This window comes from Sprattus sprattus (genome assembly GCF_963457725.1).
Source record: "Sprattus sprattus genome assembly, chromosome: 1".
Taxonomy (NCBI): domain Eukaryota; kingdom Metazoa; phylum Chordata; class Actinopteri; order Clupeiformes; family Clupeidae; genus Sprattus; species Sprattus sprattus.
In genome coordinates, this window is record NC_137920.1 from 8,134,992 (window position 1) to 8,161,908 (window position 26,917).

The 26,917-nt window shown below is 42.0% G+C and overlaps 1 protein-coding gene across 1 annotated transcript; it reads right to left on the minus strand.

The window, feature by feature from the left end:
* Positions 1 to 953: 953 nt before the first annotated feature.
* LOC308367253 (uncharacterized protein) lies at positions 954 to 25,199 on the minus strand (the record flags this gene model as incomplete). Its single annotated transcript, XM_080841105.1, has 9 exons — positions 954 to 983; positions 2,273 to 2,379; positions 9,725 to 9,865; positions 10,006 to 10,105; positions 10,518 to 10,615; positions 15,024 to 15,338; positions 15,427 to 15,742; positions 23,977 to 24,198; positions 24,639 to 25,199. The coding sequence occupies 9 exons, from the start codon at positions 25,197 to 25,199 to the stop codon at positions 954 to 956; spliced, it is 1,890 nt and encodes a 629-aa protein (XP_080697231.1).
* Between the last annotated feature and the right edge of the window lie 1,718 nt (positions 25,200 to 26,917).

Sequence of the window (26,917 nt, forward strand, 5' to 3'; positions counted from 1 at the left end):
AAAGATTTTTAGAAAAGCATCGTTTCAGTGTCGGAATACACCGTTTTGGTGTGGACAGAATGGCTAAACAGATACATATTTATGCGTCTCTATATTTAGTGTGATGGGGGTCAAAGTTTGCTGTAACCTTGTATACCAACAGCTCTAATTCTGACTCATCATCCATGGTGGCAGGAACACGCAGGGCCATTCTCCCTTATGTTAGCGCAGCGCGATTAGCAGGGACATGCACAGGAGTGGGCTAGCTTAGCACTAATGGGCGGAGTAAGGCGTTGATTGCCCAACGAGGATCTGGTTTGAAAAATACAGCACAAAATGCAGTGCGCTATATGCGGTTTGGCAAAGGCGCTGATTGTGCTGCAGTCACAATGTTAGTAAATGAGGCCCTGAGTGCATTAATGGGGCTTCTTTGGGTTGTTGATAGCAGGAAGGAGTTGGCATTTATACCATTCAGTCATGTGAGAGAACACAGGGGGAAGATCAAGCCTTATACTGTGTGATCTTAAGTTTATGTTGCTCCTCTCCAGTCTGTATTCATTTATGGGTTTTAAGATTTGAGGAGGTTGTTAAGACTTTTCCACACTGGGCACATTCATGAAGCTTCTCTCCAGTGTGGATTTACATATGGTTTTTAAGATGTGAAACACGTGTACATGCTTTTCCACACTGGGCGCATTAATGAGACTTCTCTCCAGTGTGTATTCGCATGTGGATTTTAAGACCTGAAGTGTGTGAAAATGCTTTTCCACACTCAGCACATACATGAAGCTTCTTTCCAGTGTGTATTAGTATATGCTTTTGAAGATTTGAGGAATCTGTAAATGATTTTCCACACTGGGCACATGTATGAGGCTTCTCTCCAGTGTGTATTAACATATGTGTTTTAAGATGTGAAACGTTTGAAAATGCATTTCCACACTGGGCACATGTATGAGGCTTCTCTCCAGTGTGTACTACCATATGCCGTTGAAGGTTTCTGGAATCTGAAAAAGATTTTCCACACTGGGCACATTTATGAGGCTTCTCCCCAGTGTGTTTTGGCATGTGGTTGTTAAGTTGCCAGTTGGTTGTGAAGGCTTTTCCACACTGGGCACATTTATGAGGCTTCTCCCCAGTGTGTTTTGGCATGTGGTTGTTAAGTTGCCAGTTGGTTGTGAAGGCTTTTCCACACTGGGCACATTTATAAGGCTTCTCCCCAGTGTGTAATCGCATGTGGACTTTAAGTTGTGAGGAGGTTGTAAATGCTTTTCGACACTGGGCACATTTATGAGGTTTCACTCCAGTATGTACTCGCATATGGGATTTAAGATCTGGAATGTTTGAAAATGCTTTTCCACACTGAGCACATACATGAAGCTTCTCTCCAGTGTGTCTTACCATGTGCCTTTGAAGATAAAAAACACACGAAAATGCTTTTCCACACTGGGCACATTTATGAGGCTTCTCTCCAGTGTGTATTAGCATATGTGTTTTAAGATATGCAACGCTTGAAACTGCTTTCCCACAATGGGCACATTTATAAGACTTCTCTCCAGTGGGTCTTACCATGTGCCTTTGAAGATAAAAAAACACACGAAAATGCTTTTCCACACTGGGCACATATATGAGGCTTCTCTCCAGTGTGTATTAGCATATGTGTTTTAAGATATGCAACGCTTGAAACTGCTTTCCCACAATGGGCACATTTATAAGACTTCTCCCCAGTGTGCATTAGCATATGTGCTTTAAGATTACAAACTTGTGAAAATGCTTTTCCACACTGGGTACATTTATGAGGCTTCTCACCAGTGTGTTTTCGCATATGTGCTTTAAGATTACAAACTTGTGAAAATGCTTTTCCACACTGTGCACATTTATGAGGCTTCTCACCAGTGTGTTTTCGCATATGCCTTTGAAGACCTGAGGAACAAGTAAATGCTTTTCCACACTTGGCACATTTTTGAGACTTATGTCCAGCGTGTATTAGCATATGTGTTTTAAGATATTCAACGCTTGAAAATGCTTTCCCACAATGGGCACATTTAGAAGACTTCTTCCCAGTGTGTATTAGCCTATGTGTTTTAAGATTTGCAACTTGTGAAAATGCTTTTCCACACTGTGCACATTTATGAGGCTTCTCACCAGTGTGTTTTCGCATATGCCTTTGAAGACCTGAGGAACATGTAAATGCTTTTCCACATTGGACACATTTATGAAGCTTCTCACCAGTGTTCTGCTTTTGATTTACACTAAGAGTGTGTGTTTCCTGGTGTTCCTCAAGTTCTCTCAGGACCATGAAACTCTTCCTGCAGACTGTGCAGTGGTACGGCCCTCCATTGAGTTGCTGGTTGAGTTCATCATTCTGTCCATGGAGCTTCTGTTGGGTTCCATCTGATGCACCTGAAAGAGATTCATATGGATTTAGAATGACAGACAGATGTTCTAGATGCAGCAATTCATGGGTTTACATTAGTATTTTTGGTGCCTCGACTTGGCTATTCAGACTCTTTAAGAATTCATGTCTATTTATAGCTCAGTATCAAGATGAAATGGGCTTTTTCACTTTCACTTTTCTCCCTGCGTACCCCCTGAACCACTTTGCGTACCCCAGTTTGGGAGCTGAGGTCCTAGAGGATTGATCGTAAACATTCTATTTGAAACAGCTCACCCAATCCAAAAAAATAACTCCAACAAAACCGTTCGAACTATGCACTAAAGGTGATGTGGTCTGGCCTTATTTGTGTGAAAGGTGGCACTTTTTTGTGGTTTAAACTTGGGCATAAAAGGTGTGAAGGCCAGGCGGAGGCACTGATGTAAGTGTTCATTAGTGAGTGCGATCCTGTATTTGTTATTCACAATATTCATGGTTAAAAAAAGCAGACTCACAACAGTATGTTGAAGTATGCAGACTCTTGTTGTGTGGCTGATCTAACTATTACACTGCATGCTGCTTGGTATGATCGCTCAGAGTTCTGCGGGTATTTCTAAGTGTGCATACTTTGTTTCATAGTGACGTTTCACGTTACCACTTTTGACAAGGGCAACAGTCTCTTTGCATATTAAACACATTGATCTTGTGCTCCCCACAAGCAGCACAAATGCATACTTGTCAGTCCACTCTGTCTTAAATTTGCGATTTTTGGAATCAATTTTCCGCTTTTTGTCTGTAAAGCACGCTATGATTTTCGTTTGCTGGGAAAGATACCGTTCACAAATCTATCTGCGACGGGGCCATATTGTGGTTATTTGAGGAATCGCATTTTTAAAAACTGGGTTAATGGCTGAATTTGGTACAAACCGTTGGTGATTGCGTTCACATCAACTTTACAGACATCCTCGGATTAATATACTTATAATAATAATAAATACGACAATATTTGTATCATTAACAATTACGTTTCACATTTATAGTCATGATTCTACGAGGCATCGTGATGTCATTAAATAAAGAAAAGGACTACACCAGAATGCTAATCCAGACTATTCTCATTTGTAGATCCACGTTGGTGGAATGAACTGCCTAGCTAGCACTACCCGAGCAGGCGCGTCCCTCTCCTTTAAAGCCCCATTATGCAACAATTATACTTCAGGATTAGGATAAGCAGTTTAGCCTTAAAATAACAGCTTAAAAAAAATTGGGCCGCTACAATGACTTTTAATATTGAGAATTGCCTCCGTGCCATTGCCATACGAGGGTCCATAGGCATATAACTGCGTTCTGTAGTTTTGCCTGCGGCAGAGTAGCTTATTTGCCGTCTTGCTTTGTCTTGTGTTGCACTTGCTTGATGTTTGACTGTGTAAGGACAGTCGTTGAGTAACTAGTTTGTCATAATGTCAAAGTCAGCACATTTCAAGAGATTTCGTTAGTTTAAGCTGCTAGCATACCTTTAGCGAATAGCTATTGATCTGTTGTGCTGCTTTAAGAAGCTTTTGAAGAACCAACAGAGTACCTCCCTTCCTAACTGTCACTGCGATAAGGGCTTGACTTGCACTTGAAACAGTTGCATTCCTGCAATTATTTTTTTCTTTCCTACGTTGTTTTTCTATTTCTTATGTAAAGTAGAATTTAAAGTTACACTAGGTCTCTATTGCTCGTAGCTTGTACGTCTCCCTTGTATGTCGCTTTGGACAAAGGCGTCTGCTAAATGACTGAATGTGAATGTAAATGTAAACGAACACTGCAAATGTAAGTGAATAAATAAATAAACACTAAACCCAATTAAGTTTAAATAGCCATAGTGGAATAGAATGGACACTCGCTTTCCGCTTAGACATGACTTGCCTTGCCTTACGAGGTGCTTTCGTATGGATTCGGGAGATTCCGACAGCACACGTTTCTACGGTTGTGTGCCCTAATAAGGAGCTGGCGGGGCGTGTATGTATGAAAATCCACTTTCACAAGAACGCACATCAATTTAAGAAACTGATCCGGGGGAACACAGCTGAGGAGACTTCGGCTGCTTATGAATGCATTTTCAAGCGTGCAGGAATGCGGCGGAAGTGTTTCCCTTACGTTGTTTTTACGGAGTCGTGTAGGTAACATTTCAGAAGAAGTTCAGAAAATGATCGAGAATGAGGCCCAATGTTTCGAAGGAGAGGGTTAAGAGGTGAAGAGGCAGCAGTAAGAACAGATCACAGTGTGTGTGTGTGTGTGTGTGTGTGTGTGTGTGTGTGTGAGTGTGTGTGTGTGTGTGTCAGGGATTAAAATTAACTTTTTTCACCACCGTCCCGGAACCGTCCCGAAAATCATTTTCAACCGTCCCGAAACGTCCCGGAACCGTCCCGAATTTTATGGAAAAAAAAAAACTAAATTCGGTGCAAATTAATTCAAACAATGAATTCCATTAAGATTATACAAGAATAAAAACTGCTGCTGGCAATAGATTTAAAATCCAAAACTGTTTATTAAAACTCTCTCAATTGGTTTGGGTCATTTCTTAAAACTGAGATGACATTCCTATTCCTGCATCCCATTTAATACAAGAATATGTCTTTTTCCACTCAGGAAGGAACTTCCTTTTTAATTTAATTTAATTTTAATATTTTCTTTTCATAAATATGTATTAAATTATTCCCCATAGTCCATTCTCTTGATTTCATAGCTTTCAGCGTTGTTTATTTATGTTAGAGCTTTCATCCAATCATATTTCAGCTATCATGTGTTGCCAGGCTCCAAGAATCTTCCCCGAGAATAGAAATCTTCCCTGAGGCCTTCAGAATTGAACGTGACACGTAAACGTCCTTTGATTGGATACTGAGGCAGACCGGTGCAGTGCTTCAGTGCTCAGTTTAGTTGGCTAATGTGAAAACGACGTACATCGGTTGCAATGCTTATTATGCTAGTTGTTTCAATTGGTAAGACTAAATATAATGACATTAACCAACTCAAATAAACTAGTTTACACCAACTTGATAATTCCAGTTTTTGATACAATTACAACGCCATTTTCAAGACGGAACTTTCAAGAAAAACTGGATATCGTGAGGATAGGAAGTTTAATGAAACTGCTTTGCAGGTGGGACAATGCGATGTTTAGTGGACAAACTTGTTAAAGCTCACATAGGCTACTTTCGGTGGACTGAATAAAACTTCGTAGACTAATCCCTGAAAATCGCCTTTTATTTTTAAGTAATATCCAAGCGATCATATAACTGAGAGTTTACTACTCTTAATGTATTGTTAATACAAGTGTATTGATTTTAAATGCTCCGGAAAATATTAAGTCTGTACTTGACTATCCTATGTTAAGGTGATGCAATGCTCACTTTTATACTGCCTTTCTGTATAAATATATGGTTCGAAAGCCATGTCGTCATAATGATGGTATTAAGAGGTGGATTCACTCAGTTTAACATCGTGTGGCACATCACTGAAGGCCTAGTCGTGAAATGCACGGACCGCCACTGTTGTCACTAATAGAACACAAACGTGAGGCGCGAGTCCATTTCAAGTCAAGTCAGATTTATTGTCAGTGTCTAATGTCTTCATTGATTCAAGGACATTGAAATTGCGTTTCTTTTCCGTTTAAATGAGTTGCAAGTGCAATAAAAAGCGGGCTGAAATTCTTGTCGTCCCAACGTCGTCCCAAATTAAATTGTTTATCGTCCCAATGACAATTGAATACGGCCCCGGGACTACGGGACGCGTTATTGTTTGTAGGCCAAGACATCGGTTTGTAGGCCAAGACATCGTTCCGTTCGTATTACGTTTTTCCGTTCCGATGATCTACTGGCGCTGTAATGGCGACAAGTGGAGGGCATCTCTCGTACGTCCTGTCCGGCGTTTTGTTTGTTTCTACTTCCGTGTCTAGTTGGCTGAAGTGATTGAATGGTACATCGTATGCCCACTTAGATTACAGGTTTGATCAAAGAGTTTCCAGCGTGCCTGAACTCTACAAAATTCAAGATGAGGAAGTGTTTACTACTTTTACTGCTGGTATTTTGGGTAGCCAGATCACTCGCGGTTTGTGGGGGACTCGGAATTGGAATTCTGCAGTACTCCCGAGCTGATCTGCTGTTACTACAAAATATGGATTATTCAGCCCCGAATCTGGAAAACTGGGGAGAACTGAGACGACATAGGCCCAACCACGATCGCCGGCGACATACTTCGATAAGGAAGCGGGGAAGGAGAGGAGGAGTTCGGCAGAGGCTGAAAAGACTCACCGGCACATCGAAATGTCCACCGCTCCCCTCCATTGTACTTGCCAATGTTCGCTCATTACGAAATAAGTTGGATGAACTACATGCGAACATAACTTGCCAATGGGCGTACAGTCAGGCGAACCTGATCTGCCTCACCGAAACCTGGTTGGATAATAACATCGCGGACTCAGAGCTCTCTATGGACGGATTCGGAACTCCGCTCAGACTGGACCGGAACACTGTGAGTAGCCTGAAGAGTCACGGTGGCGGGCTGTGTGTCTATGTGAATCAGGAATGGAGCAGAACTGCTGTTGTGAAGGACTCTTGCTGTACACCTGACTTGGAGCTGCTTGCCGTGTCATTTAGACCAAAATATTTACCCCGTGAGTTTAGTCAGTTATCCCTACTGCTTGTTTACATCCCGCCCTCAGGCAATGCCACACGCGCATCTGAGAACATAGCTGCGTGTGTCCACAAAATTGAATGCGCATCCCCTGACTCACCTGTTCTTATCCTTGGGGATTTTAATGCCTGTAGACTTAATAAAATACTTCCCACCTACCAACAATATGTTAAATGCACTACCAGAGGCGACAAAACAATCGACCTCTGTTATGGTAATGTAAAGAACGCATACAAGGCATGTAAAAAACCTCCTCTCAGCACCGCGGATCATAACGTTGTTCATCTTATCCCCGCTTATCGCACGAAGCTGCAAAGGGAGGGTGTTCTAAAGAAGCAGGTGAAAAAGTGGGATGATGATGCTGTAATTGAGACTCTTCAGGCCTGCTACGAGTGCACTGACTGGGAGGTGCTAATGCAGGGCAACAGCCTAGAGGAGGCTGCAGATGTGGTAACTGACTACATACATTTCTGTGAGGCGATGATTGTCCCTACTAAGACTGTTAAGGTATTTTCTAACAACAAGCCTTGGATAACAAAAGCCCTGAAATCAACCCTGAATGAAAAGAAAATTGCATTCTTCTCTGGAAATAAAATTGAGTCCAAACTCATTCAAAATAAACTGAATAAACAATTAAAAGCAGCAAAGAGGGAATATAAGGAGAGAGTTGAGAAACTCTTCCTGGAGGGTAAGCCGAGAGTTGTATGGCAAGGCGTCAAAACCCTAGCTGGCCTCCCCAACAACAACTCAGCTCTCCCCACCACTGGGGAAGAAGACTGCATTAACATGGCAGAGAACCTTAACCAGTTTTACTGCAGGTTTGAGAAAGTGGACCACTCACAGGAGAGGGAGAAACTGACAGAGGAGCTCACTGCTAGGATGCCGGGCTACGTAAATAGGCAGCTGCAGCAGGTGGAGGTTGAGCTGGTGTTGAGAAGGACAAGGCCAAACAAAGCACCAGGGCCAGACCAGATCTGTGGCCGCCTCCTGAAGGCCTGCAGCAACCAGCTTGCTGGTGTCTACTGCCACCTCTTTAACCGCTCATTGGCTGAACACTCTATCCCCTCAGTCTGGAAATCTTCCATCATATGCCCTGTGCCTAAAAAGAGTAAACCCACCTGCGACAATGACTACCGACCTGTGGCCCTAACATCCCTGGTCATGAAAGGCTTTGAGAGGTTAATGATCACACAGCTACAGGCGGAGGTCAGTAAGCACGTTGACCCGCTTCAGTTTGCGTACAAACGTCACAGAGGGGTGGATGACGCCACACTGACGCTACTGCATGGAGCCTATGCCCACCTTGACAAGCCCAAGTCATTTGTACGCCTGGTGTTCATAGACTTCTCGAGTGCCTTTAACACTGTGCAACCCCATCTAATGGGACAACATCTTCTCCAGATGGAGGTCAATCCCCACCTCATACTCTGGGTGCTCTCATTCCTGACAGACAGACACCAGAGAGTGAGAGTTAATGGCCACCTCAGCTCATCCAGAAGGATCTCTACAGGTGCTCCACAGGGCTCTGTCATCTCACCAGTTCTTTACACTCTCTACACCAACGACTGCAGAAGCACAAACCCAGACATTACATACATAAAGTACTCTGACGACACTGTCATCATGGACTCCACCAACTCATCCGATCAGTTACAGTCTGAGCTGGCCACTTTTTCAGACTGGTGTGGCCGGAACTGCCTTGATCTCAATATCACCAAAACAAAAGAACTAATAATAGACTTCAGAAAGTCCCCCTCCACCTTTCCCACTCTGACTGTCAATAACCAGCCGATAGAAAGGGTTGACACATACAAATATCTTGGAACAATAATTGACCACAAACTCAACTTCAAAACAAATACCGATACCATCTACTCCAAGTGTCAGCAGCGTCTCTTTTTCCTTCGCAAACTCCGCAAACTCCAGGTCCACCAATCCGTTCTGACTGCATTCTACAGATGTTTCATTGAATCCATAATCACCTTCAACATCACTTCCTGGTTTGGAGCGCTGTCCAACATCCATAGGAACCCACTAAACAGAATCATCAAACTGAGCAGCAAAATAATTGGACAACAGCAGGAATCACTCATCAGCATATACAACAAAAGGACTAAGCAAAAAGCAAAACAAATCACCTTGGACATCACACACACTCTACACACTCAGTATTGCCTCCTACTCTCAGGCCACAGATACAGAGCACCTACACTAAGGACAAATAGAGCCCTGTCAAGCTTTGTCCCAGCATCTATTAGACTGTTAAATGGCTGAACCCCCTGCTTGAACGGTGTTCTCTCTCTTTTAAACACCTGGACTCTCTTTTAATCATTATTTATTGTCCCTCCACTGTGGAGGTATTAACTTATTTATTCACCAGGCTCAGCAAGGTTTATTATTATAATCTGCCATTATTATCTGCCTTATGTCTAGTGTGGGCTGATGGTGTGCGTGTGTGTGAGTGTGTGTGTGTGTGAGTGTGTGTATGTGTGTGTGTGTGTGCTTGTGTGTATCTGTGTGTGCGTGTGTGTTTGTTTTATGTATTGTCGGGTATGGACACACACCTCCTCCACATCTGAAGTTCCTAACGGAAAAATAAAGTACTTTGAATTGAATTGAATTGTTAATTTTAATCCCTGGTGTGTGTGTGTGTGTGTGTGTAAGAGATAAAGAGAGGCAGCAGTAAGGGCAGCTCACAGAGGCGATCTTCATCTTTGGGCTCCTCTTCCTCTGCGTAGCTCACTCTGGGTCTTTTTCGCAGACTGCCTCCACGCTTGTGGATGTTCGACTGGTCTTTCTGCTGTTTCAACCTCTTTCTCTTTGACACACCTGAAACACCTGGCACACACGCAAAAAAATCAGACTTGCTGTTTGCCTTTACTGTTCATACAGCAAGCAAACTGCCTTCTATTGTGTGTGTGTGTGTGTGTGTGTGTGTGTGTGTGTGTGTATACACTCTCATGTGTAAACCCTCTCACCTGGTCTCTCTGCTGTTGGGTCTTGCTCTCTCCCTCCCTGTCCATCTACACTCTCCACAGGGTCTCCCCCTCCACCCTGGTCCGAGTCCGCTCTGGGAACCTGAGGAGGAACAGAAGCCAGTTCTGTCAGAGAGTTTGATCATCAAACACCAGTTCCGTGTCCTGCTTGTTGATAGGATCTGGAGCTCCTATTCTGTTCATGCTCTGATGTGATTCTATCCTAAAATCCAAGATGGTCCCGCGCACAAGTCCAGCAGCTCCTTGCTCTCCAATTTAGAAAAAACACAATGCGCCTCACAGTAGGAAGTGTAGGGGGGTTGGGGGTTTAAAAACACTTGTAAAAACATACAGATTTTGCCAGAGATAAATAAACAGAAAATGACGTACTAACCACACTGGCACCGTAAAGGACTGCTCAGCACGGTTATCGTCACACTAAGAGATAGCTGCTAACATAATAAATGCAATCCTTTTCTTTTTATCGTAATGGCCAAAAGAGTCTTGCTATTCACCTTAGACAGCAGGACAGGAGCTTGACGCTGGCTGCGCCTCACGGAGCCGACTCTGGACTCAGCTGGGGTTCCTGAGGGAGATGTGAAGGCACGAGAGGCTGGAGGAGGAGAAAACATCATCAACTAAAGTCTTTGTGTTTATTAGAGATGCATTTCCACAATAAAATGCAAAGAGTGATTACTCAGCAGGAGTAGAGGATGACTCAAAGGAATCACATGGATCAGACATGGGAATGAAAGCAGTGTACAGGAAAAAGTGACAGAATTGTGTTGAAAAAACTGTAGAAGAACACAGATGTATGATCTGGTGGGTAGAATGAACTGCAGGGGAGCAGGGGCGTCCCTCTCTACCTTTAAGAAGCTTTTGAAGATCCAACTCTTCGGAGAGCACCTCCCGTCCGAACTGGCACTTCGACTAGGGCTTAACTTGCAATTACAGCAGTTACATTCCTACATTCTTTTTCTTTTCTATTGATTTTTTTCTATTTCTTATGTAAAGTAGTATTTATTGTTACACCAGGTTCTATTGCTTGTAGCTTGACTGTTCTCTCCCTTGAACGTCACTTGGGACAAAACCGTCAGCTAAATGACTAAATGTAAATGTAATCTCTAATGTCATCATTACCTAACCAAAGTCACTCAACAACAGCCAGCATATTCTATGTAGGGACAGGGGTGCACATGCACATTTATTTCCCTCTGGAACGAAAGACTGTTTTTTGATTGGCTAATGGGGTGTACATTAAGTTCGTATAGACGGACACCTTGGACGTAGTCCCAGTAGAAAAGTTAAATCGCCGTTCCATATCAATGCTCTTGAATGGTTACCATTGACAACCAACGTAACGTTTTTTTTTTTTTTTAAAAACAGCCTGTTCCAGGCACTACTTTCTCACTACTTTTCTCTAACGGGAGCACTAGGCTTCAAATCAAAAATTCATCAGGTTATTATGCATATTAAGTTTCCTACAGATAAAGGAAATTCTAAATAATAATAATAATAATTAAAACATTTTTGGATGTTGTAAACGCTGCGCGTCGTGGAGTTCTTTGCCCCCCATCGTCCATTATCTTTGTAGAACTGTACAGCTCGTCGGCCGTTATCCCTTACATATCACATACAGTGCCACTTTAAAGTATGTGAACCCCTTGACCACTTAGGATTTTCCTGTTGTTTTACCATGATTTTTCATTTTTTTCATCACCAATTTTCCATAGAAGGAATGTCAGGTTTATGTTTATCATTTGCATGTACTTTTTTTAGAAGGAATTGTTTGAGTAGCCAAAAGACTACATGAAACATGGAATTAGTCCATTTCAAAAGTAAGTGAACCCCCAGCTGAATTGGTAAAGTCAAGCAGGTAACAGATTCAGTGAAACTTATTTGGGTGCTTAATTAGTCAATTAAGCAAACCGATCATCTGAGACATCCTTAGGGAAAGGTTTGGGCAACACAGATTAAAAGAGGGAGGAAACCAACCAGACTACTGTAGTGCCAAGGTGTACCCACACAGATCAACAATGCCGAAAGGAAACGAGATATCCGAGAACATCAGGAAGAAGGTTCTGACAGCCCTTCAGTCTTGGGAAAGCTATAAGACCATCTCCAAAAGATTCCAGCTCCATCCATCCATCCAAGACAAATCATTTTGAAATGGAGGGCATTCAACATGACCGCATCTCTGCCTAGAAGTGGACGCCCATCAAGACCATCACCAAGAAGCACCAGAAGAAGAATAAATCAGGTAAAAGTCAACCCACACATCACCTCTAAAGAGTTTCAGACCTCTCTGGCAGCATCTGGGGTAAATGTACATGGGTCTACAATCAGACGAAAATTGATTAGACATGACATTCATGATCGGGTTGCTAGAAGGAAGCCTCTGCTCTCAAGAAAGAACAAAACTGCCCGTTTCAACTTTGCCCGAGAGCACTTGGATAAACCAAAGGCCTTCTGGAAGTCCCTTCTTTAAACAGATGAGTCCGAGATAGAATTATTTTGTCACGATCAAAACCAACAATTTTCGTTTGATTGTAGACCCATGTACATTTACCCCAGATGCTGCCAGAGAGGTCCGAAACTCTTTAGAGGTGATGTGTGGGTTGACTTTTACCTGATTTATTCTTCTTCTGGTGCTTCTTGGTGATGGTCTTGATGGGCGTCCACTTCTAGGCAGAGATGCGGTCATGTTGAATGCCCTCCATTTCAAAATGATTTGTCTTGGATGGATGGATGGAGCTGGAATCTTTTGGAGATGGTCTTATAGCTTTCCCAAGACTGATGGGCTGTCAGTACCTTCTTCCTGATGTTCTCGGATATCTCGTTTCCTCTCGGCATTGTTGATCTGTGTGGGTACACCTTGGCACTACAGTAGTTTGGTTGGTTTCCTCTCTCTTTTAATCTGTGTTGCCCAAACCTTTCCCTAAGGATGTCTCAGATGATCGGTTTGCTCAATTGACTAATTATTCACCCAAATAAGTTTCACTGAATCTGTTACCTGCTTGACTTTATCAATTCAGCTGGGGGTTCACTTACTTTTGAAATGGACTAATTCCATGTTTCATGTAGTTTTTCAGCTTCTCAAACAATTTCCTCTAAACAAGTACATGCAAATGATAAACATAAACCTGACATTTCATCTATGGAAAATTGGTGATGAAAAAAATGAAAAATCATGGTAAAACAACAGAAAACGCTTAAGTGCTCAAGGGGTTCACATACTTTCAAGTGGCACTGTACATGTGCATTCATTATGTCTCACAATTACAACCTATTTTTGTTAATCAATACATTTCATGCCAGTATGAGAGCAATATGTTAGAGATAAAGAACACAGCTCCTAATTAGATGGTTGTTTGGTTTTGTTTAAGAAGGGTTGGGCAACAACCTGAGCACTTCATTCAGCAGCCATATCTGTACACCACTTCCCTATCAACACTTGTACAGGTAGCATGTTTTAAGGGGGTGGGGGGGAAATCTATATTCTATATCAGGGGTGTCAAACTCATTTCAGTTAGGGGGCCACATACTGCCCACTTTGATCTCAAGTGGGCCGGACCAGTAAAATCATAGCATAATAACGCATACATAATGACAATATTTCTCTATGTTTAAATCATTGGTGAAGGCTTTTGGATGATAAACCCTATTTTAAGGTCTTTCTAATATATCACAAACATAAAGACATCAGCCCACTGTTTATGGCTCTCCTCCGCATATCCCCTCGCCTTGCGACGCGTTTGACGTCTGCAGAGGAGCAGACATCGCATTTACGCTGTTTTTAAAGCCATTACTAGACCGTTTAAAAAAGTGACAAAACGTTGGTACTCATAAACTTCCATATTCTTAAGAGACATTCTGATTCACAACCCTTGACATTTATTAAGAAAACAAGTGCAATTTCATATTGCAAAAGAGACTGCAATATGCAGTTGAAGGATGTATCCAAAACATCAAGATAAACAACGAAGTGGACACATCAATAATCGACGCAAAAGCATACAGGTCTCAATCAAAAACATTAGAAACCCATGACCTCTTCATTAAATGCAACCAGCTCCCCCTTGCATACTTGTCATGTTCTTTCACCGCTGGGTAAGATCTGTATATAATATTTCAAACTAGCTAATTACCTTCAAAGATTCTTTATGTTTAGTCTTTATTCCGTCTCTGGTGAGAAAATCTGGGGAGGTATCCATCTAGCATAGCTAGCTAGGGTGGTGACAATTTGTACAGTGCAGTAACGAAGCAGTGTGGAGCAAGGTAGATAGGTGCTGGTAACGTTATTGTTAAAGGGATGTGTGTTCATGGTGCCATTAACAAAATGCTACAAAGTTTCAAATACAAAAGTTCATAATGATCTTTTGGGACGTTTTGATACACATTGATACAGTATTAAGCTCCTTGCAACTAGCTGGCGTTTTGCTAGGACAGCTCACCGTGCAATTTTAGACTTAAGATTAACATTTTATTTCAACATTAACACATTTTGTTGGAGAGACTAGTTATATACTATTAGTGGTAATAATACTAATTGACATGAACCATAACTGTTCAGGGATGTTCTCTCAACTAGATAGTTAGCTAGATAGCAAAGTTCGCTAGCTAGCTGCTAGCTGCAAGCAGCTTCATTAACTGTTAGTTATGGTTCTCAGTGTAATGTTAGTTTAACAGCGCGGCCCCCAGTGGACTGATTAGGTATAACAGCGACTTTTGCAATTTATGTCTTTCTTTTCACACTTAGCAAAGTCATCCGACGGGCCGAGCTGGACACCTAGGTGGGCCTGATCCGGCCCGCGGGCCATATGTTTGACACCCCTGTTCTATATCCTATTAAATCTATATTGCGTTAATGCCTGGAAATTGAAAGGTATCACACTCAAAGAATGCCAGCCCATTAACAGAATTTTGTTGGTCTCAATACACATCACAACAGGTCAGATAAATACATAATCATCAGTTGACCATTGAACACAGCTCTTAGTGCATCAGTCTGAAATACTCACTTTCCAGAAGACAATCGTTGTGTTCCTGCTCTTCCTCCTCTTTCTTCACTTTAACCTCCACTATCTGTAGTGTTTCATTATAAGTGGAGCTTAGTGACTCGGTGATGTCTAATTCAGTTTTACAGTGAAGATCTGCAATGGGCTTTTCTTCTCCATCTGGCCATGTAATCATATGTCCATATTCCTCTTCTTTTATGTCCTCTTCTTTCACTATCAGTTTCAGGGGTACCCGGTGTGTTTCATCACAGCCAGAGCTCAACGGCAGTCCAAGATTCATGTTAGCAACGGACCAGAGATGATCCCGTCCAGAGTTTCCTATTAAGTCAGGGGAAAAACACAAATTAAATATAATGTAACACAAGTCTTAGTCATAGGTCTTAGTTCATCAGTCTGAAAAACTTACTTTCCAGAAAACAATCATTGTGTTCCTGCTCATCCTCTTCTTTCTTTACTTTAACCTCCACTGTTGTGTGTAGGGTGTCATTAAGAGTGGAGCTTAGTGACTCTGTGAAGTCTGATTCCGTTTTACAGTGAAGATCTGCAATGGGCTTTTCTTCTTCATCTTGGCATGTAACAATATGTTCATATTCCTCTTCTTTCATGTCCTCTTCTTTTACTCTCGGTCTCAGGGGTATCTGGTGTGTTTCATCACAGGCAGGTCTCGACGGCAGGCCGAGATCCATGTTAGCAACGGACCAGAGATGATCCCATCCAGTTTCCTATAAAGTCAGGGAACACCACAAAGAAAAGAGAAAAACAATGACTGTCAATCACTGTTTTTATCTTTGTCAAAGTTCCAGAGAAATAAACTAGCTAACTGGCACGTCGCATTTCGACCGGAGGAAATCACTTCTATTGTCGCGGTCTCCGTATCTCTCACTTGCCTATGGCTGATACATTCGAGTACGAGCTAGTGAAGAAGGCTAAGATGTTATAAAACTGTGCGATCTAAGGCTACTGTTGGATCTAACGAAGACGGCTAAGATGTCATGATAGCCTACTGTGACTAAAATCCTACTTCAAATAAGTTAGCACATTCAAATCTTTGAGGAGGAGCTAATGAAGAAGGCTAAGATGTTACAAAGCTGATCGATCTAATGTAACGAAGACTAAGATGTCATGATTCATGATACTGTGACCTAAAACGTACTTCAAATAAGTTAGCACATAAAGATATTCGAGTACGAGCTAATGAAGAAGGCTACAGATGCCCATGACATCGTAGCCTTCTTCGTAAGATTCCACAGTAGCGTTAGATCACAAAGTATGACTTAAAACGTACTTCAAATAAGTTAGCACATAAAGATCTGTTAATTTAATGTTAACGTCAAGCAGTGTTCATCACAGCAAAATAGGAAGACGAAACGGCCTTTACAGAAGAAACTTCGGCAACACACCGTAAACTTCTCCCGTGGATTCCTCTGAAATGTTTTTACTTGTGAACTTCCGGTAGTTGGCAAACCAGACAGAAAAGTATGTACTACTGCCACAGCCTGGGCAGGAGTGTGACTGCAGGAATCTCTAGTTCGTGAGTCGTTGAAAAACTAGACGTAACGCAAAGCGTTACAAAATATGACCGCCGAACTGTTCAGGTTTTGGCACAGAATGAGTCATGGTTGTCAGTGTGTTTGTGTGTTTTTTTTTGTGTTTTGTGTGTGTAAATTGGTTTGTGTTTCATTTTTATGTATTAAAGGAATTCTTTTTGATAGATTTTGATGATTTGGTTATGTAATATTTTGTGTACTACTTTTCTTGTGGATTTTTTTGCATATTTTTCTTTTACAATGTAGTTTGTTAAAACAGGTCACATAAAGTAAAGACAAGTTGAATTATTGACCCAAACACAATATGTTGTTTTCAGAATTGTACTATCTATTTTAAACTGTTCACACACCTATCAAAAGCAGACATTCCCTTAAAATCTCTTTTGTTTGGCCAACGGTAAATGTATGTATTGTCATTTGTTGTCAGGCCACCTTCAGGCCAGTTGGTGTACAGTCACATCCCCAGGACCTATAGAAAACGTTTTCCAATTGTCACCGCAACATCCTCGGGACGTGCTTGCAACGTCCTGCAGAACGTCCCCAGGACCTATAGAAAACGTTTCCGTTGTCACCGCAACGTCCTCGGGACGGTCTTGGAACGTCGTGCAAAACGTCCTAGAGTTGTCAAGGGAACCATACACATTTACGTTTTTAGAACGGTCAGAGAGACCATTACAGGACGTCAAGGGGACGTAATTTTGCTTACAGGGGTGTCCCAACAGATCCCTTGATCAAGCATTCCATGGTATATACACAGTTCTGTTTGTACATAGTAGCCTATTGTGAGTTTGTGTTGGTTGATTACTGTCGGTAAACGATGGGTTGACAGATGTAATTCTAGAATATTGATTGGTTAAGATTAGTTACCAGGCATGAACGGAAAACCCCCATGTATTTGATTGGCTAATAACAGCTACAACGTCGTTTGCCTAACTTTTAATGTGGTGTCACGTTTAACGCTGCTGTTCAACATTAATAGCATCTGAATTACACTTGTGATAGGTGTAATCTGTAGCAGTAAATATCGTAAGCGTAAAGTACTGATAAAGGATGTATATTACACTTCACAAACACAGGTAATCGTCAGGTTTTTGCTCAAAATAGAGGTCTTGGTATTAGCCAGTTCCTGCCTGGTAACTAATCTTAACCGATCAATATTCTAGAATTACATCTGTCAACCCATCGTTTTTGAGTCAACCCATCGTTTACCCACAATTACTGCATTTTCTTTCCATGTCCCAGATTTAAGGGTGAATTTCATGATGATGCGGTGACACAGCACTAGAGTGTGATGATGGGACAATGGAGCTACATCCACAGACAAAACACTTTTCAGGGGTCTGTCTACATTGTAGTTTTGTACAATAGTACTCATCAGTGATTATTCACCAAGTGTGCCCCATTCCCTCTCTGCTTCCACTGCAGTTAGTCAGATCTGCACATTAAGAAATGAAACATCAACTGGCTGGAGATCAGCTAAATGGATAATTTATAAGACTTCCTAGGCTGAGCTGCTGCTAATATGTCCCATGGCTCAAATCAGAGTACTTGCTGCATGTTATACCTTGGTAACTCTGTAATCTGTTCACAGAGTCTGTCAGGATGTCTAGATATTTCTGTCCTGACATAGATGGGACAGCCACATCCAGAGATACAACCTGTGCCCATGTCTGGACAGAGGACTGTGCATTGAAAAGAAATTGATGAACATGGAACAAGTTCAGTAAAACAGTACTAAAAAAATCATTTGTCATCCTACCCGATGGCCTCTCCTTTCATCGGCAGGCAGGGCCGTTGCTAGGAATTCTGGGCCCCCTGAAAGAATATTGCTGTGGGCCCCCCCAACTTGTCATCGCCAAAGATCAATTTGACACAACTTTTTTTTCTTAGACTACTGTATATGTATTATAATTTGTTCTTAATTTTTCTGTTCCTCTATGTTCTTGGCAGTGCCTGACGCAATGCACCCAATTCATTTTTTTTTCTTCAATTAACCACTCAACAAAGAGTCACTGGGTATTATTATGTCCCTGCTTAAGACTCATGTCAATAGGCTACCATAGCAGTTTAGTTTTAGTAAACACTCATGTAAGAATGGAAAACTGTCCTACTGCTACTGGGATTTTATTGACAGCGTATTATAACGTTTGGCGAATTATAACCTTACTGATCTTTTCTTTGGATGATATTTAGTGTTTTCATTTTGTACTGCCTTTCATTTTGTACTGACTTTCATTTTGTACTGACTTCTTTATGTTTTGACCTTGTGATCAGCATCACTGATATTCAGGGTTTGCTTCAGTATCTTACGCCCCTCGTCCTTATCCGACAATGAATGGCAGGGAATAAAATCGGAGTACGGACAACTAATGCCCGTTGAGGATGCAGATTAGAGCGTGGATCGGTCCGGCAGAATAGAAACCGAGCCCGGACCGAGTCCGACAGCCATTAAAATATTGTGATATCTTGTGCTATTGTGTTCTGTGCATGTTAGGTTTCCTGAAATGTTGTGTGCCTTTTAGGGGGATTTAGGGGGTGGAGTTAAGTGTGTGCGCAGGAGTGTGTGCGTGTGCAGGTGTGAGAGTGAAGAGGATGGTTAGTAACTTGGTGCTGTCTATTTCTAGTAAAAAGCGTGAGTTGTGGCTGAAACAGCAACTCGGTTGTTATATGCTTGTTTGAACAATAAAGCACGGGAAGTTTCCCTCGAGTTTGACCAAGACTGTCTGGGGTATTACAATATGTTTTTTTCGAATCCGAACCAAGCCTGACGGAATCAATTTCTCAACTGTTCATAGTAGCCTACTAATGCCAGATTTACCTACGTTGTTTATGAATAGCCTGGCTTTATTAAACTGGGGCATCAACAGTTAAATGCTCTCTCACACAAAAAGCGCCTTTAAACGCACAATGGTGCACAATAAGGCCAATAAGCATATTTAAATGAAATGATTCACATTGCAAGAACGTTTAGTAAAATGGTGCGGCTCCTTTAAGAGGAACACGTACAGGGAGGGAGAATGGTGACACATAGTTTGGATGCAGCGACAAAGATTTATGTGCTGTAAAGGCCTTTTTACACTTCTACGATTCTCTCCGATTTGGTCGTAGAGGGACACTTTGGCACGCCTTGGTAACACCTTCACCCAGGTGTTGACGCCCATCCGAGCCGTCGGAGAGCCGTCAGAGAGCTGGTCGGAGACAAACGCTTTTTTCTAACTTTTCTTAAAGAGTCGGAGAGAGTCGGATACCCTCTTGGCTGTGATTGGCCAGCTTACGGCATCATTTCCAAACTACATCATTTCCGTAATCACACATGTCAGGACCTCACATTTCCTGTTTTCTGTCAAAATGTTTTAGTACGACTTTGGTAAACTACAAAGCCTCACCGCTTGCGGCATTACGGCTACCGTATTTTATATAAACCCTCGAAAAGTACATTGCTCCCGACCACTGTTGGTCTCTTGGCTGGTGGCTCGGTGTTGAAAGTGCCTTCTCCAACCAGCTTGAACTGACATCTAACGTAATTTGCTACGGAGTAAAGCTAGCAGCATTACTTTGCATCCATTAAATAGGAAATGTATTTCATGTATGTGTAGAACCTATTTAGAATGTCTGACTTTACATAAAACGGCATGTGAAAGCCCTTGAGACAAACATTACCGTTGCCTCAATGAGGGTGGCGTGTGAGAGCATATATCAGCACAATAACATTGTACTTGTTAGCACGAGGCTAGCTAGCTACCATGGGTTTCAATGGGGTTTTGAGCATTAGCAGCACACTTTTGAGTGTTATTGTGAATACGCTAACGCTTGATTTAGCGGAAAATCTAGTAAACGTACATACCACCTGCGCCTCTGTCTCCTGTTCTGTTGTTGTAGTTGTCGCCCAAAAAAAAATCGCTACAAGTACGTCCTCTGCTAATAACTCAAAGTCCAGCTCCACCATCAACCGCATTGTCTAGTTGCCATCGTTCGCTGTATGTGAGGATTGTCGGGAGGAGGTATTTATACAATAAACGACTACCACACACACAGCGATTTCTCTAAGATCGTCTTCTTGGGCATTAAAGGTGTCCAGGGAGAGGATCATAAGTAAGTGTGCTCCTGTATGTGTTTTTCAACATATTCATGGTTGAAAAGGCAGTCCCACAACTGTATGTTGAGGTATGCATGCTCTTGCTGTGTGTCTGATATAACTATAACACTGCATGTTGATTGGTATGATGAATACCGTGGGTTTATTTTTCTGGCCCTGTCCTCAGAGTTTGGGGGGTAATTTTGTTCGAAGTGTGCATGCTTTGTTTCATAGTGACACATTCACGTTACCACTTTTTGACAAGGGCAACCGTCTCATGGCCAATGAGTGCATTGTCATAGCGTTGTAGTCAAAGCCATAGAAAACAAGGTTACCCAGCGATCATTGCAAATATGAATGTGACAAAAATACCAAAGAAAATAAGAACGTATTCATTTTATTGGATCGTTTTACAATAGTTTCTGTATTGTATGTAAGATAAGCATATCGTTTTGTTATAAATCGCTACTATGTTTTTGACAAAAAAAATGACCTCCACGATGGAGATACATTTGCCTTCTCAAGTGAATATATAGCATTAGCCATGCTAACATTGACTGAGCTAGATGTCTCCAAGGCCCATGTGACGACACCTGCCCGACAGGTCCAGAAGCAGCGTCTGTGTCATGTCATGTCAGTGACAGTTGGGTGGGAAAACAATCAATGACTTCCAATAAAGAGGTAATGGTGTAGCTACGGGCTCGACAAACAGTCGTTACCCCACCCAGCGGTCCGGCATTAAACAGGCTTTAGGACGCATAGCCGTCGGAGTTGTATGTAAGCCCGACCAGTACGTTCAAATTTTTCTGCCCCCGCCCGCCCATTTTTTTTTCGAGGACGGAGAGGGATGCAGAAGTATATTCAGGCCTTAACAGTGTTAACCAGTATGTGAGTAACGTGAGTTTTAATAAAGCATAGCGTGTGTAATGTGTAGCTATTTCATTCCATTTTGTAACTTTTCCTGCTGTCTGTAAAGGGAAGGGAGGTAAAGGAAAGGGAATTAACCCCGAAGTTAAAAACATTTAACTAATCTACTGAGGCCGTGGAGCATTTTACTCCCCTGCAATCCCCAACTACGGTCAGACAGACAACGGAACAAACGGAATGAAAAAGATACACATTACACACGCTATGCTTTAATAAAACTCACGTTTTATGATACACCAACGGAGGCACAACAGACAAATCTTACCATTGAAGATCTTTTTGCACGTCAACGTTCGTTATGAAACTATACATCCAACCATTGAGAGTTGTATCAATCATATTTCATTAAAACTTCACACTTCTTACATTGGACATGTCCAACAGCCTAATTAGAATCTGCATCGTCTATTAAGCAGAAATATCTCCATACAGTAGATTTCCCTTCGTTAAGTATCATTTTAAACTCTCCATATGACTTAACTTGCGCGAGTGTTAATGTGCCTATGGACCAAACGATATTTAAAAAAAGGGGGTTATTGCTCGGAAAAAATAATATTTTTTAAAACATTTTGCTTGATTTTTTCGCTTTGTTTTAACTCTGATGCATTAGTATGAACATAAGATATGCCTATACATAATAATTTAGTCATAGAAAGGGAAGCTTACATAATAGGCTACTGGGGTTTTTGTGGGCCCCTATAATTGTCCCCACCTTTCACCCCTTTACGACGGCCCTGTCGGCAGGACAGAACAGTTGATTCGGGCAAGAATGGAGGAGGTGGTGTGTGTATCCCGATCAACAACCAGTGGATCCGAAAAAAAAATCGTCCGGCTGCTCACCTGACCTCAAATATCTAACGGTCAAGTGCAGACCATTCTACCTGCCCAGGGAATTCTCTGCAGTCGCTGTTTACGTTCCACCCCAAGCTGACACCTTCGGTCACATCCCACGCCTTCGCCTGCTTCGTGTTTGTCATGTCCTGGTACATGTCATGAGACTCCTGGCTATCCCTAGCGCCAATGTAAGTGGCAGCTTTTTCATGTAGCTCTGGTGTTTTGTATTCATGTATGTATTGTTTGGGAGTTGTATGTGCTTATGTACTGAGGTGTGTTTTATACTGTTCCCACACTGTACTCCTCTAGGAGCATAGGCTGGGTGTTGTCTTTTCTCTCCTACCCTCCCCAATGTTATGCTATAATTCTTCCCTATCTTTAGCCAGTTTCACTCTGGCAGGAGGACTGCCAATGGAAACTAGCCTTTTGTCTACAATTGGATGCATTTACATTTTAATGTTTTGATGGAAATTGATATAGTCATATAATTACCATTGCATACATGTATGCTCTTGTGTGTGTGTGTGTGCCATGTGTATTCACAGTCTGGCCTCACCCTCACTCATGGCCCATGTAATACACATCACCTTCTTACCAGGGTTCCTTTGGGTATGCATGTTCTGGAACATTCGGTGGGGGGGTGGTGGTCACCTCAGACCTTTGATTCACCTTGTGGTTCTATTGTCTGAAGTTTACTAAAAGATTGGCTCAGTTATTGTTATATCAGTTTATTAATGTACACTGTCCCTCTTCATCAAATAAACAAATCAAATCAAATCAAATCAAATCAAATCAAATCAAATCAAATCAAATCAAATCAAATCAAATCAAATCAAATCAAATCAAATCAAATCAAATCAAATCCAAATGTATTGTGTTGTGCTGCTCTGCGTCGCATTCCAGGATCTCCTGCATGTATTGCGTTGTGCTGATCTGCGTCGCATTCCAGGATCTCCTGCATGTATTGCGTTGTGCTGATCTGCGTCGCCCTCCAGGATCTCCTGCATTTATTGAGTTGTGCTGATCTGCGTCGCATTCCAGGATCTCCTGCATGTATTGCGTTGTGCTGATCTGCGTCGCATTCCAGGATCTCCGGCATTTATTGCGTTGTGCTGCTCTGGGTTGCCCTTGACGATCTCCTACAGAAAGAGAACCATCTCCTCGGGCGGATCTCTCTCTGAGCGGCACGATCCTCTTCTGCTCTGGCTTTTTGCTCTTCCTTTGCTTTCTTTTTCTCGTCCATTTCTTTCTTTTTCTCTTCCATTTTTTTAACTTTCTTTTTCTCTTCAATTGCTTTCTTTTTCTCTTCCATTGCTTTCTTTTCTTCTTCCATTGCTTTCTTTTTCTCTTCCATTTCTTTCTTTTTCTCTTCCATTGCTTTCTTTTTTTCCATTTTTTTAGCTTTATTTTTCTCTTCAATTGCTTTCTTTTCTTCTTCCTTTTCTTTCTTTTTCTCTTCCTTTGCTCTGTTTTCCTCCAGTTTTTCAACTTTCTTTTTCTCTTCTTTTACTTTCTTTTTCTCTTCGATTGCTTTCTTTTTCTCTATTTTTTCATCCTCCTCTTTGTCCTCAGCCTGCAGCCTCTTAAGCTCTTTCCACTCAGCCTTCATGATTGTCTTATACATCTCCTCAAACTCCTTGGTCTTTATGGCTGCAGCTGCCCTGATTTTCTCTTCCTCTTTTGCTTTCTCTGCCCTGAGTCGTTTCGTTTTCTGCCCAGCTTTTTGTTCAATCTTGAGCTGCAGTTTGTGGTTCTGCTTAATGATCTTCTCAATTTCCTTGTGGCAGTAGAAGGTCTAAGAACAATAAAAGGCATAATAGTTCAATGATTTTAATACTCAATACAAGCAGTTTAATTATAACTTTTTTGTGTGATGAGGTACCTGGTAACTATCATTGAGGCAAGCCTTGTTATTCTGGAGCTTCCTCCATTCCTCCCTCAGCATCCAGGTTCTGAAAACCAGAGGGGCACCCTCTTTCCTACCGGTCTCTTGGGTTGAGGCGTTATACTCCTTAGGACCACACACACGCACGCACGCACGCACGCACGCACGCACGCACGCACACGCACACACACACACACACACACACACACACTAGTCAGGGTGTCATGTGTAAGGTGTGTCTGTGTGTGTGGGTGTCACGTGTAAGGTGGGTGGGTGTGTGTGTGTGGGTGTCATGTGTAAGGTGTGTGTGTCTGTGTGTGTCATGTGTAAGGACAGGGGCCACGTCTTACCATCCACTTGCCAGCTTGGTGCTTAAGCTCCTTCATCAGCTTCTGTTTGTTGAGGACTGTCGTCACTGCTGTTGTCAGGGTGGCGTTCTCCATCTTCTCGGTCCACCTGTGTAAGTTGGCAGCGTCGGCAATAAATTCCTCTGTCTCCTCTGACCTCCTCTTGTCGTAGGCATCGTCTTCCTTCAGCTCTAGAAGAAACCGCAGTCTCCTTTGCTCCTGCTCCAGGGCATACCTTTTGTCTCTCATCTTCTCCTTCTCATCTGTCACCCTCTCTACCTCGCGCTTCATGATGGAGAGGGAGTCACGGCACTTCTCCTGCTCTTCGACTCTCACAGTCTTTGCGGCTGCTTCAAGCCTCTGAGTCTCCTTCTGCCTCTCTTCTCTCTCAGACTTGATGGTGGCCTCCAGTGTCACCTGGTCCTGCAGCATCTTCTCCATGGTCATCCTCATGGCCTGCTCTTTATGCCCGGTCTCCTCCGCCATGTCAGCAAATACCACCTCCAGCTCCCTTGCCAAGCTCTCGCTTATGTCTGACCTCAAAGCCTCACCAAGGCGATTCATTATGGAAATCTTGAGAAAATTAAAAAGTCAAATATCATTATCTTATTTAGTAATTTAATTACTTATAAAGACTTTCTGTGGCCATCTCAATCAATGGATTCATTCATCTCTGAATAGCACCCCGGAACTTATTTTACAATTAACCACCCGTATTTTACATACAAAAAAACGTACAGGCATTCATTTGATATTTCCCCATACTGTAGCCTATGTGTATTTGAGAAATTAAATCCTGCTTAAATAAGTCTTGCTAGGTATTTAATGTGAACTACCTGTCAAAAGATGATCTAATCCCTCGTAGTCCTGATGAAATGCTATACTGATCCGATGTGCTTTGGTTCCGTCGTGAGTATGTGCTCAAAAAGATGATCTAATCTCTCGTAGTCCTGATCCGATGTGCTTCCGTTCCGTCGTGAATATGTGCTCAAAATGATGATCAATCTCCTACCTGCGCTTTTAGTCAAACGTGACGCAAACGTAGAACGTGACGCAACAATAGCCTGTTGCACGCTCGCATCAATCCAATCATTCTAAATGTACAGGTTTGCGTTATAGAAGTAGGAACGTTACCGTCCATGTTATTATTATACTAGTTATTATTATTAATACTAATAATAATAATAATAATAATAATAATAAACGTTATTTGTAAAGCACCTTTCATACAAACCAATGCAGCTCAAAGTGCTTAACAGCAAATCAATGACGTGCACAAAGAAATTACATGCACAGTGATACACAAAAAATATACATCAAATAAACATAAAGACTAGATATGCTAAGTGATGGTCATTAAATATCACAAAAACCTGTCTTTTTCAACACCACACTAATACCTTGGTTTCATGGGCGAGGATGAGCGCTTAACCTGCAACCATGCCATCAGTTTGTTGAATGAATAATTCCATGAATAATAACTAGCCTGTAGGTTAAAGGGTCCATACATGATTTCAAGATATTTTGGCAACATCACTACATGTTACATAAAGTATTATTTCTCTCACTCTCACGATATTTTATTGTCTAAAACTATTACAAAGTTGTGCGATATCGTTGTACAGTAGCCTACATTGCAGAACAGCACGGTACAGCGTCGTTGTAGAGTATCGTTGTGAGTCCTGTGTATAGAAGCGGAGATAGGACACAACACATCACACAGAAAACTGTATTTCATTTGTCAAGTTCATTTTTATTTAGTGGTTGCAACGATAAAGCATCTTTGTAGCCTTTCGTGAAAGGATTCAGTTTGACAGGTGGAACGATGTCAAACCAACAGGAACTCGGTGCTGCAAGGTACACCTCGCTGCCCTTCTAAATCAGGTGCCATGGTGTATTTAGGGTTGCCACCTCTCCCGGTTTTACCGGGATTGTCCTTCTTTTTTGTAGCCTGTCCCGGAAAATTTCAAAATTCTCCCGGGACACGGAATGTCCCGGTTTTTCATGGGCTTTGCTTTGTCAACATGAACATTCCTGATCATAAAATATGTTTTCCTGCGTCCATACACTCAAAATATGCGTTGTATCTCATTATGCTCAATCTCTCTCTCCTGCGCAGACTGCACGGCCACTAGGTGTGTGACGTTGCATAGCCAATCTCGCTCGCGCATTAATTCAACTGATGCTTGCTATCGGAGGGCGTGTGAAAGAGGTTGAATCGCTTAGTGCACGTTACTGTAGGTTGTGCTGAATAGAAACAACGTTGACATGGGAGGGGAGAC